The following is a 16,468-nucleotide window of genomic DNA, read 5'->3' on the forward strand; positions in this document are numbered from 1 at the left end:
GCAGGAAGGAGAAAGCAGTGTTGTTCCTGCCCATCCTGGGTCTGCTCTCGGAACGAGCTCACAATTTCACCTTTTCAGCCCGCTGGTCTGAGGGCTTTCTTAAGCACCAAATTCACACAGAGAAAATAAATGACGGCTCAGTAATAACTCATCCAATTGCAATCTCATATCCCTTTATATATTACACTTCTAGTAAAACGTATAGGACTAGAAAGAAAATTAAAGCCTAAACTATGTCTCATCAGAAACTATAAACTTCCTGGAGATTTTCTTTTGCCTTTTTCCTAGCAACATACAAAGGGTATCAAAACAAACAAATCTTACTGTAAATACTATAAAATAAACTTGGCATGCCATCAGTTAGAGAAAAGGAAAGACAACCTTTCCCACACAAACAATTTATGAGGTTCTTCCTCTTTCAGATCACCTCTCTCGCTCCTGGTAGTTTTGCCATTTGTATTTGCAGTAAAAGACAAATGTTGGGGGGGGGGGCTTGTTGTTTTTTTGCCATCAGAAATGTTTCAGAAAAAAAATGCAAACTAAACCTACGTACAGCACCTGATGCGCAATCTGCTAGACTCCCTGGAAGTACTCTCACCTTCCCGAGCAGCCTCCGGCTGAGGCCGCAGACGTCGGCAGTGACGGGGGAGGAGTGCTTTTATGCTCACTGTGCATAGCCTTGAGTCAGTAAAGTTGTGAGTGCGTATTGCGAGTACCTCATTGCGGCCCACAGAAGTTGCTGGTACTCAAGCAAATGCTTAAGAATAGCTGGCAATCTGCTTTGCTTTGAATGACAGCCGATACGTGACATCGATTCCTGCTTCCTATAGGAATGAGCTGGCATTTCCAGCATGGAACTGGAAACTCGGAGAGGATTTGCTCCCCAGGTTTAAAGCTGTCAAGCTGGATGCTCTGATTAAAGGCATTATATGTAGTAATTAAAACCCAAGTTTTTTCCAGCACACTGGAAATCCCTGCATTTGAGATTGTCTCTTACATATTTCAAAGCAGCAGGAATTAAATTTCTTTGTATTCTGAAGCAACCATTGCAAATTTGCTTAATTCTGGCAAAGAGTACTACATCTGAAATCCTGATATTAGTCAAGAAAAAATGCTGCTAAATCAAATCTAAATTTTTATTTTAGTCATGAACCTGGTTGCTGACCAAGTGCCTCTACAAATTCTTGCTTTAGAAGAGTCTGGCCATTTTTGTCTAGCTTGTTTAAGTGACAGAACAGAACTTTAAATAGCAATCACTTCATCTGTAACTAGAAAACCAAACAAACCTGTCTTTGCAAACTGTTTAGCAGACCATTATAAATATATTAAGATACTGTAAGTGAAGTCTGTGCCTCTTAACTTTGACCTTCTAAGAATAACAAAAAAATGTAACATTTCTAGGATTTTCCCTGCTTTAGTACCAAGATGTTTTCTCTGAGCCCCTCACATCATATATTATAGCTGTGTTTTCCAACTCAAAGACTCTGCTCTTACTGTCCCTGAGCAACAACAGATGAATATACTATCAGAAACACAAGAGCTGGCAAACTGTAAATACCACAACTGAGGCCATCATTAATACTCAATGCTTTGGTTTAATGGCACCAACTGCATTTATTATACTTCAGATGGTTTAGGGTAACAGACAAAATGGATGCGTATATTTTATGTTCTGGATGACTAACCAATTTAATCTTTCTAAATGGATGAATGGTTTCAAGGTTTATGAGAAGCAACACTAATGCTATAAAGTCTGCAAGAGAGCCATTTGTAGTGAAGCCAAAACCGCAAACTTTTATAATCTTTTTTCCTTTTGTTTAACCCTTCCACCTGCTGCTCAGTCTGCCTCTTTTAGTTAAATGAACCGTATTTGTTAAGGTAGTTTTGGCTTCTTGCACTTCACTGCTGCTAGAACATCTATCATTCAAGTCATTAGCACCACATCTTATTACATGAACAGTAAAGAACCTTCCAAGATACTTCACCAAGGAAAAAGACTTCTTGAAATTAAGAGATGAACAAACTTCATAGGCCACTTCCCAGCCTCTGGTAAGCAGAAAAACACTGGTCAAATCTCCATCTAAACTAACAGAGAATTTACTCCTCATTAGGCAAGTTTGTCTCTCAATAAAGCACTCGGAAATCACTTCCCTCTCGATCAGCTGTTGGCGCTGCGCTCTTTCTGCTACAGCTGATGGCAGCAGCGGGAGAAGGACACGGCTGTGCTGAAAAATAGAGGGAAGGGCGGGTTTCTTGTTCCTGCGTGCTGGTGATACCATCTGGAGCTCACTGGTGGAGAAGTGGGGCTGGGTGGACACCACCCTTCTCTCCTGCTCCCCCTTACCGGGCACACGGCATCTTTGTCCACACGCATGTTGAGGTCGCAATGCAGCCACGGCTTCATACCTGCTATGCAGTACTTACAGTGGAAAGTGTAAGAGCAGAGGGAAAGACAGTGCCAAGCAGTATAAAAAAAGGCAAAAATATATTGCAGCGACGTGGATTGATCCTATGAACAGTGCGGAAGCCTTAGCAACATGCCTTCCGCTTTCTCAGAAGGGGAAGGGCACTTGCTACGAAACGCATCATTGGGTCAACGTGGCTTACTGCAGATTGTCAAGTCGAGGTCTCAGAATGTAAGCTGTTACTATCATGACGTGCTCCCAAACAGAAATAGCCACTGCGGCAGCATGGAGAAAAAGAAAAAGAATCTGGCTGAGAGACATCCGAGCCGAAGATGTTTCTGTAGGGAAGTTCAGTTGCTACAACATTTTTTTCATGAATGAGCTTCCAATCCAGATTCTCTCTGTTTCTCCCTGACAAAGGCACGTGCTTTTTAAGAGGCACGCAGTAACTTCAGTTGGCATTATGAAGACAATAATGTAGTGTCTACTTTACAAATTCATGGTGTCAGTTTGGGAGTACAGTGGTAGGGGAATGTTTGTTTGCTTTTTCAGCTAGCCAGCTGAAAAAAAGAGAGGATGATACAGGTTTGCTGTGCTTTACCACAAGCAAAAGTAGGCAAGATCCGTCCATATCAGTTCAAGCTGAATTTGGGGTGGGAGAGGTACCCGGCCTAACTCATCCGCTGGGACCAACACTGACTCAAGGTTTCCCAGCAGCATAAGGAGATTTCAGTTTTGCCCCTGCCTGGACAAGACTAAAAGCAATGCATCCTGGAAGCTGAGCTCGCTGCTAGGAAAGCGGCAGCACAGGCTGCTGAACAGCTTCCCCATTCCCACTAGCTGCAGCAGACCAACACACCTGATCCCTCTTGGGCGCTCTGGGACACCGGCGGGGAAGACGCAGCCAGCACAGCTGTAGCTCTCCTTTACTGCAGGTGCCTTGCCGTTCCCAGGAGCCTGCTGCCCCAGGCTTTGCCGGCTTTTCACCCGCTAGAGTTGAAGTCATGCAGGAACCAAAATGGAAGCTGCCCTTTGTATCGACTGACAAACTCTCTCTGAACTACATCATTTTCAGCGTAGTAAAATCTGCCACCAAACTAAAATCAGCTCAGAATAAAAACTTAAGAATTCCAACTCCAAGAGGTTTGTGTACCTGAACAGAAACATTAATTAAAATAGACTTACAATAACAAGCACTGACTAAATCCCAAGCCTTTTACCAGATCACTTGTTTCTTTATTGAGAGCTTGGTGTGGAGGAACCTTATCAGGTACACCGATGCCCTCATTTTTTGCTTATTGTATAAAACAAAAAGATCGGCTGCAGACGTGCACTAACCAGAAAGATCCTGCCTCTTACTGATACCTACCAAGGTCACAGTCAAAGGGCAGTTACACTGTTGCAAATGATATTTCTTAGTTCTGTACCCTATGTATTTTTTAAATAAATAATACTGCTTTTAAAATGCAATTAGAAGACTTGAAGCCTAGATTTCTACATCTTTAAATGCCAGGATGTTTGAATATGTTCAATAAACCTCGATTCTAGCCCTTATTTTAAACATTATCTGCTCATTCCAGCACTGTAACTTTTCCACAGAAAATGCTGCAGCTATGACAGATAAATCACAACATGAATGGCAGCTTCTGCCCTGATGGCACCAGTCAGAATCCAGACCACCACACACGCTAGTAGACTAAATATTAGGACAAGGGGCAATGGCTTTAAACTGAAAGAGGGTAGATTTAGGGTGGACGTAAGGAAGACATTTTTTATGATGAGGGTGGTGAGGCACTGGAACAGGATACCCACAGAAGTTGTGGGTGCCCCACCACTGGAAGTGCTCAGGGTCAGGTTGGACGGGGCTTTGAGCAACCTGGTATCGTGGAAGATGTCCCAGCCCATGGTGGGGGGTTGGACTGGATGATGGTTAAAGGTCCCTTCCACCATGACTCTACAGAGATAGCGACAGCCTCCATGGGATCCAATGCCTACATCACCCTGAGCACGTTCATGCTATCATAACTGCACCTGTTTGGGAGCACGGCTTTTTGACTCTGCCAGCACAATCCCAGCGGACTTGGTGTACCACAGCTTAGTCTGTTCGCTCTCCAGCTAACAGACCTCATATTGAAAAACAGATTGTCAGCCAGCTCCTCACAGATTGACCCCAAGAATGATTCTGGATCTGAGATACGCCAGGTCATATGCTTATGCAGGAAGACGCTATTGTAATTAATAGGTGCCACAGAATATATATTTCTTCCTTTTTTTCCATATATGGATTACAACTGCATGGTTCTGCATAATCACCGAGCCCACAGGTAGCCTCTCGGTTATCATAAACGCAGGGAAAGCCAGGTCTCCCCCACAAAGACCGTAGGGCTTAAGGATATACATTTGGGCCTTTTAGGTTAAGCATAATTTATGCCCACACAGTTAACTGGATTTCTTCTACCAGGCACAGGTATCTAAAGGCAATTCACAGCTGAGTCTGGAATTTTAATTATGTTTTTTTCTGATTTGGTGAAATTTAGATTTTTGGATTTTCAAATATCTGTTTTTATCCTTTAGTCAGAATTTCCTGACTCTTAAATGTCTCTTACATTTAAATCAGAATGTCCTAAATCTTATACCTTAATTCTACCTTAAGAATACTTTCATTTAAATATCTACAAACATATTGACTAGATCTTGATTTTTCAACGTAAAGACAATAAATTCCACAGCACCTGCACATATGGAAACAGCTTGCAGTACAAAGATGAAAGCTATTAGTCAGGTCAGCAACCACTGACTCAAATAAAGAGATAATAAACAAGAGAGATAATAAAAAGTCAGTCCAAATAGATAGAAGGGGGTACTTTTCTAGCAAATACTATAAAGTTGATGAATCTCCGAGTTCAACATGTTTAATTCAACATCAATAATTCAACTTGGCTGACATATGACTTAATACGTCTTTACTTTCCTGTAGAGACTAAGCAATATACATTTGCATTCAAGCAAACTGTTCTATATTTTCAGCCTGGAAGATTTTATTGGAAAATGTACTTCCCTTTTCAGCTTATACAGACTAGGCAACATAAATAATGTTGATCTTCAGTGGAAGATGTGCTGTTGGACTCTGCTTTCTGCAGTCTTTAAATGAAGATGCAGACTTTCTAGATTAATTGTATTGGACATCTTGTGGCCAAAACTCCTCTTATTTAATCTCTCTCTTCTATGGAATACCCATTCCCCAAGCTTTCCACTGGGAGTTTTCAGAGAGATCTCAAAGACGACGCGTGAAAAACAAATCAAAAGAAAAGTTACACTGATTTCACAAATATTGAAAAGCAAGGTCTCAGAAAACTAGATGTTACTATTAGAACATGTCCCTGATTTTGATTGAATGAATAAATTTAACCTCAAAAAAAAAAAAAAAAAATCACTTGAATTGTCACTCAGCATCACACACCTGTAACTGGAGCTATAATACCCTGACTGTTCAGAAGAAATAAATCATCATTTACAGTTAATCAGGTACTCTGTGGTTTCAATAAAGTCTGCTAGCTGTGTTATTGAAATCCACTAACTAAACCTTGCACTCAAGTGTATGTGGCTTTACGATAATGTCAAAAGCCCAGGAGGTACTGAGTGAGTCATAATGTCCCACTGCTTTTTGAATTATTCCAATTTTAAATCCACAGTTGGCAAAGAAACAAAGAACAATCTAATAGGCATTTGATGCTGTTCTGTATAGTGAACTTTTTTTTACCCTAGGACAGAACTTGCATTAAGCCAAGGAGTTCAGTGGCACGAACTTTTATCAGAACATGCACTTTTATTCCTTACAAATGTTTTTTTGGCTACAAAACAGCTGATCAGACCGCATACTTTTCTCACAAGTGCAGTGTCATACCTCACTAAAAGATGAATGTTTTGAAACAACACAGCTGCTAAAGAATATTCATACAGCAGCTTAATAGCACTATTAAACTAACCTGAAACCACAAAGTATACAACCATGTAAACGATAGGCACTTCTGTCTGATGCGTCCATTACGGTGCTCATTTCTCTATTTTCATTGTCAGGAGGCGTTCCATTCCTTGTGTGGTGTATCTAAAGGTTATCTCCGTACTTAAACATCATCAATCTAATTCTCCAGTCACTCACCTAACAAGTCATGTCTTCTCATTTGACATTCATATCCAATACCTAAAATCATTTCAATACAGTATTTCTAAACACCCTGATATCAAGGCTGGATATAGAATACTTCAAGCGGTACCTAATGAACGTAGTTTCTTAAGTAGCATTAGAAGTCCCTGAGACTTGTGTGCTTAAGTCACTTGGTGGAGGATTTACTTCGATGAAGCTCAGCACTCTGAAAGTCGGGTATCTACGCAGAGGTTGTTATCCAGGACTGCTCTAGAACCAACAAAGAGAAACGGCTCTCCCCGGAGGGTGGCCTGCCCCACCGCTGCTGGGGCGACAACACTGGGCACAGCGAATTGCTCGCTGGAGACACCACTCGTCCCCCACTGATTACAGAGGGATCCTTGAACTTGAGCTAGGCACGGCTTAAGTTACACAAAACCAACCCTACCCTCGCGTGCTTCACACCCATCACTGCCTGATTAGACCGATCGACTGATGAGGCTGGTTTGTTTGCTTTCTGATGATGTGAACTCTGCGGTGCGCTGTGCCCGGTCAAAAGTTATTAGAATTGTGTTACGGAGGAGAGACTGCTCCTTTTAAGGTTTCCTCCCTTCTTCGCATGTAATAAGGATTATGGAGCACTCCCAGGTCCTCCTACGGAAACATTTTCTTTACATACAAGATAGGACAATTTCCTTTCTCAATTGATATTAATCTATCATTAACTAGTTTTATTTCAAGGTTTTTTTTTTTTTTTTTTTCAATCGATTCAGCAGATTGCAGTACTGTGAGCCCCTCTGAAAGTATGAGAATTACTCACCTCATAACAAAGTCACAATTCAAACCTCTGCAGCATATATTAAAAATAGTAAATGAAGGCATCAAAAGTTCTGTGGAAGGCCTAGGGTTTGCTCTGTGAATTGTTTTTTGGCAATTGAAAAAATAAATACATATGCACACTATTTTATATAGTTTTTATATAGGTATATATATACATAAAACTAGCAACAAATGGAACATGTCATAAATATCCTGCTAGAAAATTAAAAGATATGAACAGTTAACAAGGGAAGCCAGAAAAAATGTCAGCAAATGCCCTTCTGTGAACAGCAAGGTAAATCGATTCATTTTAAAGCAAAAACTTTACCAACATTTGTCTTTTATCTGCATTAGGAACTTTCACATAAAAAGAGTCCTTTAGATCAGGGGTTTACTAAAAGTAGAGTTGCCTTGTGCCAGACATACATGCAGAGAGGGGGGCGGGAGTGCTTGTTTGGCCAGATCCATTGCTGGTGAAAACTAACACAATCCCATTGACTTCAAGTCAAGCCGTGCTCATTTATACCAGCTGAGAACCTGGCCCTGTATCAATGCCGCAGACTTCTGCTGAACTGGCCAGGGCTGGAAGCTTCGCTTTCAGAGTTACAGAGAGTTTTGATTTTTCTGTTCTTGGAGGCGGTGGTCATCTGCAGCTCCTACTGAAGTCAAACTCAGCAACTTTGGAAACAGTAGACTTTTATTGCAGGACAGAAGAGACCATGCAGCCCCATTTACGGCACAGCTAACATGAGAGGCAAAGGGAGCATCCACACCCCAATTTGTTGGACTACGGCCAGAGGACGGAATCTGCTCTTGCATAGCCTTGTGTGTGCATAACAGGGCTGTGGAAGGGTACTTTGTCCTAATGCTGCCACCCCAGCCTACCTTCACAAGCCTTCACATTCCAATCCAATGTTCAGAAATTATTTTCTTTAGTTTCTCATTAGTTCATTCCTCCGTAATGGTCATAGCAGTCCTTAAGTTTTCTAAACTTTACCTGATTTTTATACAATATTCAAGTGAAAGGTGTTGTGGAATTACGGGCATTCTAAACAGAGTTTATTTAAAAAAAAAAAAAAAATTCCAGCCAAGAACATTGTTGCTGTTTTAAAACCTGAGAAGTATATTTTAGCATAACATACCTCCCTGGAAGTCATTGGTCATCGGACGACCCCTTTCACAATCTGGAGTAAAAAGTAAAGGTTTAAACAGCAATCTGCCTTTCCTGTGCCAGGAAACAAACTGGCTGAGGCAAAGGAGACCAGCCAGTGCTCTTGGATTGGCACATAACATTTGGGCCGTAGAGAAGAACTGGTGGCTTTCCTCTTTCACAGGCTCTGCTGGGCTGCACACTTTGACAATACACATTACCGAGGTCAGCCTTGACTTCAAATCCCCAGCACGGGTAGGGCTCCAGAGCTCCCCAGCGTGCACGCAGCGGCTTTTCTCCTTTTCGCCTATCGTTGTAAATACCAGCCAGCAAACCTCTTACTCTTTTATGCTCTCTTCTGCCTGCCTCTCACCCCTCCTCCCTCAGATGAATTTGGCAGCATAAAGGGAGACATGTAGCCAGGCTTTGGTCTTAACGAGATTGCTGTAGCAGAATGGGAAATATGCAGATGAAAGAAAGTCCTAACAGGAAGCAATTTCCCTTTACTGGGGCAGGAGCCTTCACGCTGCTGACCTGGCTGGCTAGCTCCCATCTCCAGGCTATTAAAAAGCTCACATCCCAAAGGCAATAATTGGAATCAACTGGGAAGGTTCCCAGATAGACTGGTTTTCATCTCTAAGAGGGAAAACTTTCATTTGTCCTATTTGGTTCCCCTAATAAGCTACCCTCCTGAGAAAATCTGCTGTAAATATTTATCTGTTGAGAACCAATAAATTCAACTTCTCCACAACCCATTTTCCTTTAAAATGGGGAAAAGGCAACCCCTACTAATCTAGCTCAATCTGTCCTGTGTTTGTGCTAAACCTTCACTCAGAGAACTCAAACTCCGAAGCGGGACATCGGCGTGTACTGGACCTTCCCAGTCTGGAAAGTAACCACAAAATCTCCAGTCCCACAGAGTCATGAAATTGTAACCAACTAGATTATCATTATCCTCTAAAATACATTACTGCTTTTAAAACAACTACTTGGAATTAAGACAAGTACATCTCTCGGTCCATTTTATCAGCACCCTGATAGCCATTGGCGCAGTACAGGCTTAACAAAACACGTAAGTAAAAGAAAACAAAACTTACGTGCCTCTACTTTAGGAAACTAAACCCCGTCCTCTGTTTAATTCCTGTAGAATGACATTTTTCTGAAATGAATGACTTCTCACTGAATGTGTTAATGCTCATTAAACTTCATTTTCTGATTATAAATGTCCTGAAAATAGATTTTTTTACTGCTTCAGAAAGACGAAAAAGAAAAATCAGCTGAAAATCTGACTTTTGAGGAGTCCAATAAACTGCCGTGCATGCCAAAACTGAATATACATTTCATTTCACGCTTCATTTTCACATCCCAGTAATTGCACAGTGTATGGAAGCGCAGCGCTGCTGTGCATGATCAGGGTCACGCGATGACCCTTCGCAGCTCAAGTTAAAAGTCAGAGTTTATTAGCTGGGAGCAATCAGGCTCAGCTCACCTACGGTGTGTCTAGCGCACACCGAACAGCCCACAGCTCCAGCACATGAACGCTGGATCCAATTCTATTCGCCACAAAGGAGATTTAAAATGTAATCTCTTTAGAGGCCATTCTACTTTCATGTTACACAGAGCTTTTTTTCCTCTCTGTAGTTTTAAAAATAAGATTTCTGTTTAGGATTAAATATCTCAAGTTATTGCGCAGTTCAATGAGAAAGTCAGTGCCGCCTCAGCTGTCGGAACAGCTAAGTGTTCGCAGTCCCAGCACTCCGGGGTGAACGGAGGCTGATGAGCGACTCTCGTTTAATAAAGGTAAACCAGTAGATTTTAACCACTGCGGATCCATGGTCTCATTCTAAAGGATATAGATCTGATTCTAAAAGTACCTAAGGAAAGCAAAGCAAGTGCTAGGGGCTTAGATTTGTCATACAGAAGTCTGTAGTTCCATAGGGAAATGTTTAAGGACCTGCAAACCAAAAAAACCCCATTGCTTTACACAACGTGCTGTGGGCCTGTGTTTCATGACCAAGAAAATTCTCACCCAAGTTCAGCACTGAAATTCCATACTCACAGGACCCATATGGTTACAAAATAAACATAAGATTCAAATGAATTATTAAAAATGAAAGTTCTGTTTGACGCAAACAGATCAAGCACAAAAAAAGTAAGAAGAAAAACAATAAAAGGATCCCAGGGAAGGAAAATTCTGCAGAAGCTGAGGCGAGTCTGAATAGCCTCAGACTAAACTCAGCTAAAGGCATCTGTCAGGAGCAGGTAGTGTGGCCTCTGGGAACTGTATAACTTAATTTAAAAACTCACACAAAGGGTTCTAGCAAGTCTCTAAAGAGATAAATTCACAACAAGAAAGACAGAGAGTAACATAGGCCAGCACCTCTGCAGGTGTAAAGAATCATTATTCTTCAATATAAGCAGCGAGGGCATGGTTTGTAAGAGCTTATTATGTCTCTGTTCCAAGGGACTTTCAGGCCTTGCCTACACATTCATATTAAAACACGTAAAATATTCTAGTCCATGGGCACAACGTTTAGGGATACAGTTTTAGTCGTATGTCTTCTTCTGGTAGAGAAAAGGGAGTAAGTGATTTAAGGAGTCTTTGTATGGCCAACCACGTTTCATGGCAAGGACTCTACTGGCATCCCAGTATCAGTATATAAGAAAGAAGGAAGGAACGTTAACTCGAACTGGCAGAGATTTCTCAGTACAAGAGCAATCCTCAGACAGAACAAAATGCTAAAGGAGAAGAATGATTGCTGGAAACAGCAAAAGTATCATAACGAGTACTTCACGGCTTTCATTTCAACCCCAAAATAGTATTTTCTTGTTGTTGTAGCTACCTCTACTCCGTCATTAGTCATTCTTTGAACGCTAACTCTCACTGTTCCCTTGGGAATTTGGACCAAATAAGGAATGAACAGACCACGGACAAGGATACGCCCAAGCAAAACCTTTAAAAAGCCTGCTTACTGAGTACAAAATACCATAGGAATACTGAGGATATATAGGTGGCACCAGCTAATTTTTTTAAAGAGTGACAAGTCCAAAAGCCTGCTGTACAGCGTTGCAGGGTCTTTTCTGCTTCAGGAAGAGGAAAGAACCACGGTGAATCAAACAAAACTGCAGCTGATGACTCCTAGACAACAGTGACCATTAGTAAGAAGCTCATTGCCTTACTTGAAGGCAGTCTGATGGTGACAAAACCATTAGAAGAGAAAGCAAGCGTATTCCTGGTCACGTTACAGCCCGTTAAAAAGCTGCCATTACCTTCTGCCATTGATGGACTTTGCATCAGCCCTGAAGTATCCGAGTCATGTGGACATCATGCCCGTTTCCTACAACTTACACATATTTTTCAAGATTTAAAGCACTGCAGTCTCAAAACCTTAACTCAGTGTGTAATGGTTTTAACATATATTTTACATCTTAATTTGCCATAATAATGTGGCTATAAGCTGCTGTCATTCGCTCCCTTTTTCTGACCTTGGAAATAAAATGTTTAATCTCCATGGGATTTTCCTGGCGAGATATTTTAAATCGGTGCATATGTACATACTTCTCTATATGTTTTTTCAATTTTCCTAAAATATTCTCATATGTGCAGACATGATGACTAGACATGTTTCAGTGGTGCTTGAAACTTGATACAAGGGGGTAATTTAACCATGTAATTGAACAATATTACAGAAACACACGGAGTTTCCTAGCAACAAAAGGCCTTGGACATCAAGATGGCAGCCAGCGGCTAACACTGCGATTGCCTGCCCTGACTTGAAAAGAAATTACACCGAAGAATGTCCTCCTCCTCCTCGCAGCAGAACTGATCTGAGGTACATGACTACAGGTCTGACCTTGAAGGGCTTTTCTTACAGGCATATGCCTTACTCACATGCAGGGTCACAAAATGTCATATGAGAAAGGACATTTGGGTTCCTTTTTGAGTATTTTTATATTTTCCAGGAGTAAGAATAATCTTTGATTTGAACAATGTAATACCTCTGTCTCCTCAAGTTTATCCCCACAGAAAATAAAAAGCTTCTTAATGCAAAGTAGCTGAGCACAGCTTAGCTTGTGGATGCAGAATTCCCCCTTGTTAGGGCGTTTCTGGAGGACTGGGCCAGGGGAAAGGTGGCACAAGTCCCGTGAGCCTGCAGACCAGTGCTGCCCTGTGCTACCAGCTCAGGTGCCAGAGACTCCCATGCCTGGGAAAACAGGACACAGAGGGACAGAGCAAGATCATCTCCTCCCTTCTTTCCTTTTTCCTCATTCTTGTTCATGTCTGGCTGCAGTATTTGGGAGGAGGGAAACCGCAAGATTTTGAGTCCAAGTTCTTTTTTGCTGAAGCAAGTCAGTCGGCTGAGCAGCTATCCCAGAGGATTATTTGTCCCCTTTATTGGTGCAGAGGGGAGGTGACACCTGAGATGAAGAGCTTCTGACCAGCCAGTCTCAGGCAAAAGCCATCTCTTCCTGAGGGGAAAGCGTAAAGCATGGAAGAAGATACCAACTCATGAGGCTGCAGTACTCAAGGTCATTTCTCTACTAATTCCTGCCTTTAACAAAGCCTCCTGCCACAATCTGAAGATAAGAGTATTGAATCTAGACCGACAGCTCTGGGCAAGCTGTGACACAGCTCTGTGTAACCCTTTGAATAGCAGCAAAGTGGACCTCGTAGGTGTGTGGCATCCTGGAGACTTGGGCCCTCCTGTTCACATTCCCCGCTGAGTCCCACCTTTCATGTCTGACCCAGACAAGTCCTTTAACTTGTCCTTCAGCAAGGGACAACAGCACTTCCCACTGATAATAAATACATTCAAGCCCATTAACTTTCAGACAGGACGATGCCACGGCCCAGAAGGATACGATCAGGGGAGACACCTGCCCCTGGACGGATGCTAGGAGCCGTTAACCGCTGCGCTGTAGTGGTTTTCCCTGGTGACCCCACCAATACAGGGTGGCTCAAGGCACAGAGGGCACTGAAAAAATTCCTTACACCCTTGCTATGCGCAGAGCTTCCTTCAGTTAAACAACAACATCAGTCCCTATTTCCAGTTACATCATGACTTCATTTTTCCATCTGAAGTAGCTAACTCTCGCTTCAAGAAAAATGTCAAAAAGTGCCTGTTTTCTGAATGAAAACTTAAAAGTCTTGGGCAGAGAAACAAAACCCTTCTAGTACAAGGATGATGGTTTACTGGTATTTCACTAAAATAGCAACAGCTATTTGTATGGAGTATGTCTATAACAAATATGTTGGTAAAAAAAACGCTGCCTTGCAAACACCATTCTTTTCAACGTTGCCTTTACAGCTTTGGAGGCACTGGCTGCTTTCACAGCCAAGTTTGCCACCGCTATGGAAAACAGGCTGCACATGCAAGCCAGCTGAAGTCATGCAGACTGAAAAGGGCTAGGGCTGCTGCTGCTACCACTGTTAAAATGTTATTTGGAAACCGACTTCTCAGAGAGCTGTATAAGGAATCAAAAATCCAGGGTAGGGATGCAGGCTTGATGCTTTTCCATTTTTTAGCAATGACTAATACAAAAAAAGCTCTTATCTCAAAATAAAACATTTCTGCCCCTTACAAAGGCATATAAGCAGGCAGGACAGAATGGCCTTATATAGCTGGCCTAGTGATGTCCTCTTCACCGCTGTATCTGAAGACCTTCTTGCATTGTACTCTCCTAACCTCAACCAACGTGGATGGAGACCTAAGCCTTCCTCTTACTCGGCTGGAAGGCAGAGGGATGTCCCTCTTGATTTTGTCAGAAGAGTTGTGTGAGAACAGCGCGGAGACAAGGCCAACATCAAAAAAGAAAATGAGAAGTAAAATACTTTAAGACTCAATAAGCCAGGCCAGAAATAATTTTCTAATTAATCTAACAGAGGTAGGTGACATGCAAGAAGGACAAAAGTCTCAGTGTCTAAGGGAACATATGAGCATGTTTTAGAAGCTATTTCTTCTACAGATTTGTCCCTTATGTACAGCTGTTTGCTGTCTAACAAGGGTTGAGTTTGTAACTGCAGTTTTCTTCTAGACATTGGGTCTCCCTATGATATCCAGCTGTCTATTTGCATAAGATTTGAAGGAATCCAATAATCCAAGAATTACAGGATGGTTTCTGTTATCAAACAACAATTAATAAGGATAGAAAGGAATATTTCTATTTCCTTAGATACTTCACAGCATTAACTGCTTCAGATAAAAGGACAGAGTTAGCTCAATTATGTTTTTGCATCTTGATCCTCAAAAAAACACCATTTTTCCATAGCACAACTTAAGTTTCACCTTAACTGGCAAAATATATCTATCAATGGTTATGGCAAATCTAAAGAGACATTCTCCAAAGTCCTCTTCTAAATGCTTTTTGCTAAATGTTTTATCTACGCTGCACCACACTGCACACTTCACGACAAGAGACCTTGTGAAACTGTTACTACTTCAGACAATCAAACAAGACCTAAACTGCAGCAAAGTTTCCTTTATAGCTTTTTTTCACACATGCATTTTCTCTACAAGGTAAAAGCAGATTATGGCAGCACCAGACTTGCACTGTTTCTCTACTCCAGTTGAACATGACAGTATTTCATTGTGTCATAATATAACACCAGATCAGCTTCATATGGTTTTCTTAATCCAAAACCAGCGTTCAGGTATAGCTGACCTCAGATTTAGACAAACCTGAAGATCTTTGACTACGAGTTTTCTGCAGCGTTTAAAGATCTCATCACACACCCCTCCTCTCCTTTTTTGGTATGTCCCCTACAAAGTCCAGTCCTGCTTTCACTCGGAACACAGGAATTTCTAAAGAGTTCTGTACCATCTCAGGGCTTCAGTTTCTGGGAGAGCTCACTTCTCGTTTACTAACAGAGCAAAACATCAGATACAGGCAAAAAAAGGGTCTAGCTGAAGTTTTGATATTCTGGTCTATGAGCTCAGGTGTGACAACGAGAGGTAGAAAGCACATTTGAACATCTCTCTACTTTGCAGATCCCTGTCAAAAACTCTGACACAAAAGTTCAGGAAAACAATAAGAAATTCCAAGTAAATCTATTGGAAGTATCAGCATCTGTTTGATACTTCACACGTCTTTCTGCAGAAGCAAAATTGCTTACCTTTAAGAAAATGAACCTTCTCAAAATCTTGAAAATTAAGTAACCCCAATATAAATGCAAGCCTTGAAGGATCAATAGCAGCCCGTTGAATAAAAAATATGCTATGACAGGAGTCGTGGAGTAGTATGTAGGCTGATACAATGTGGCACGAAGAATCCTAAAAAATAAAGGTCACTGTTATGGTGCAAGAATCCTTCTCTATGCTTAATTTCACATTCCAAACCAATTAACTATTTCCACAAAATATTAAGAAGCTCTGCAAAGATGATAGATTAATTAACAAGCCCTGTCTTAACTAGATTACGTGTCTCTATTGAAATATAGACTTCAGAAGATGAGAAATTTGAGTCTTGCAAGAAAGTATTTTAAAGAAGCGTATTGGGTCTGGCTGAGATGAAGTGAATTTTCTCCATAGCAGCCCTGATAGTGCTGTGCTTCCTATTGGGAGCTAGAAAAGGTGTTGATAACACACCAGTGTGTTGGCTGCTGCTGAGCAGTGCTCGCACAGCATTGAGGCTGTCTCTCCAGCATTCCTCCTCACCAGCAGGCTAGGGGCGGGCAAGATCCTGGGGGGGACATAGCCAGGACAGCTGGCCCAAACGGACCAAAGGGAGATTCCATACCATATGATGTCTGCTCAGCAATAAAAGCTAAGAGAAAGGAATAGGCAGGGGGGCATTCGTTATTACATTTGTCTTCCAGAGCAACTGCTCGGGGAAGCCCTGCTTCTCTGGAAGTGGCTGGACATCGCTTGCTGATGGGAAGTAGAGAATAAAACTTTTGTTTTCCTTTGCTTATGTCAGCGGCCTTTGCTTTTCCTTTATTAAACTGCCTTT

The 16,468-nt window shown here is 41.7% G+C and overlaps 1 protein-coding gene across 1 annotated transcript in view; it reads right to left on the reverse strand.

Moving 5' to 3' along the window:
• The window catches only part of CERS3 (ceramide synthase 3), a gene marked incomplete at its 3' end in the record, with an annotated part of 50,809 nt that overhangs the window by 2,009 nt on the left and 32,332 nt on the right, over positions 1 to 16,468 (reverse strand). The window contains exon 10 of the mRNA XM_082321338.1: positions 15,633 to 15,789. Coding sequence (XP_082177464.1) covers positions 15,633 to 15,789 — 157 coding nt within the window. The remainder of the gene's footprint in view (positions 1 to 15,632; positions 15,790 to 16,468) is intronic.

Source organism: Platalea leucorodia (genome assembly GCF_965183815.1).
Source record: "Platalea leucorodia genome assembly, chromosome: 9".
In the NCBI taxonomy this organism is placed as follows: Eukaryota; Metazoa; Chordata; class Aves; order Pelecaniformes; family Threskiornithidae; genus Platalea; species Platalea leucorodia.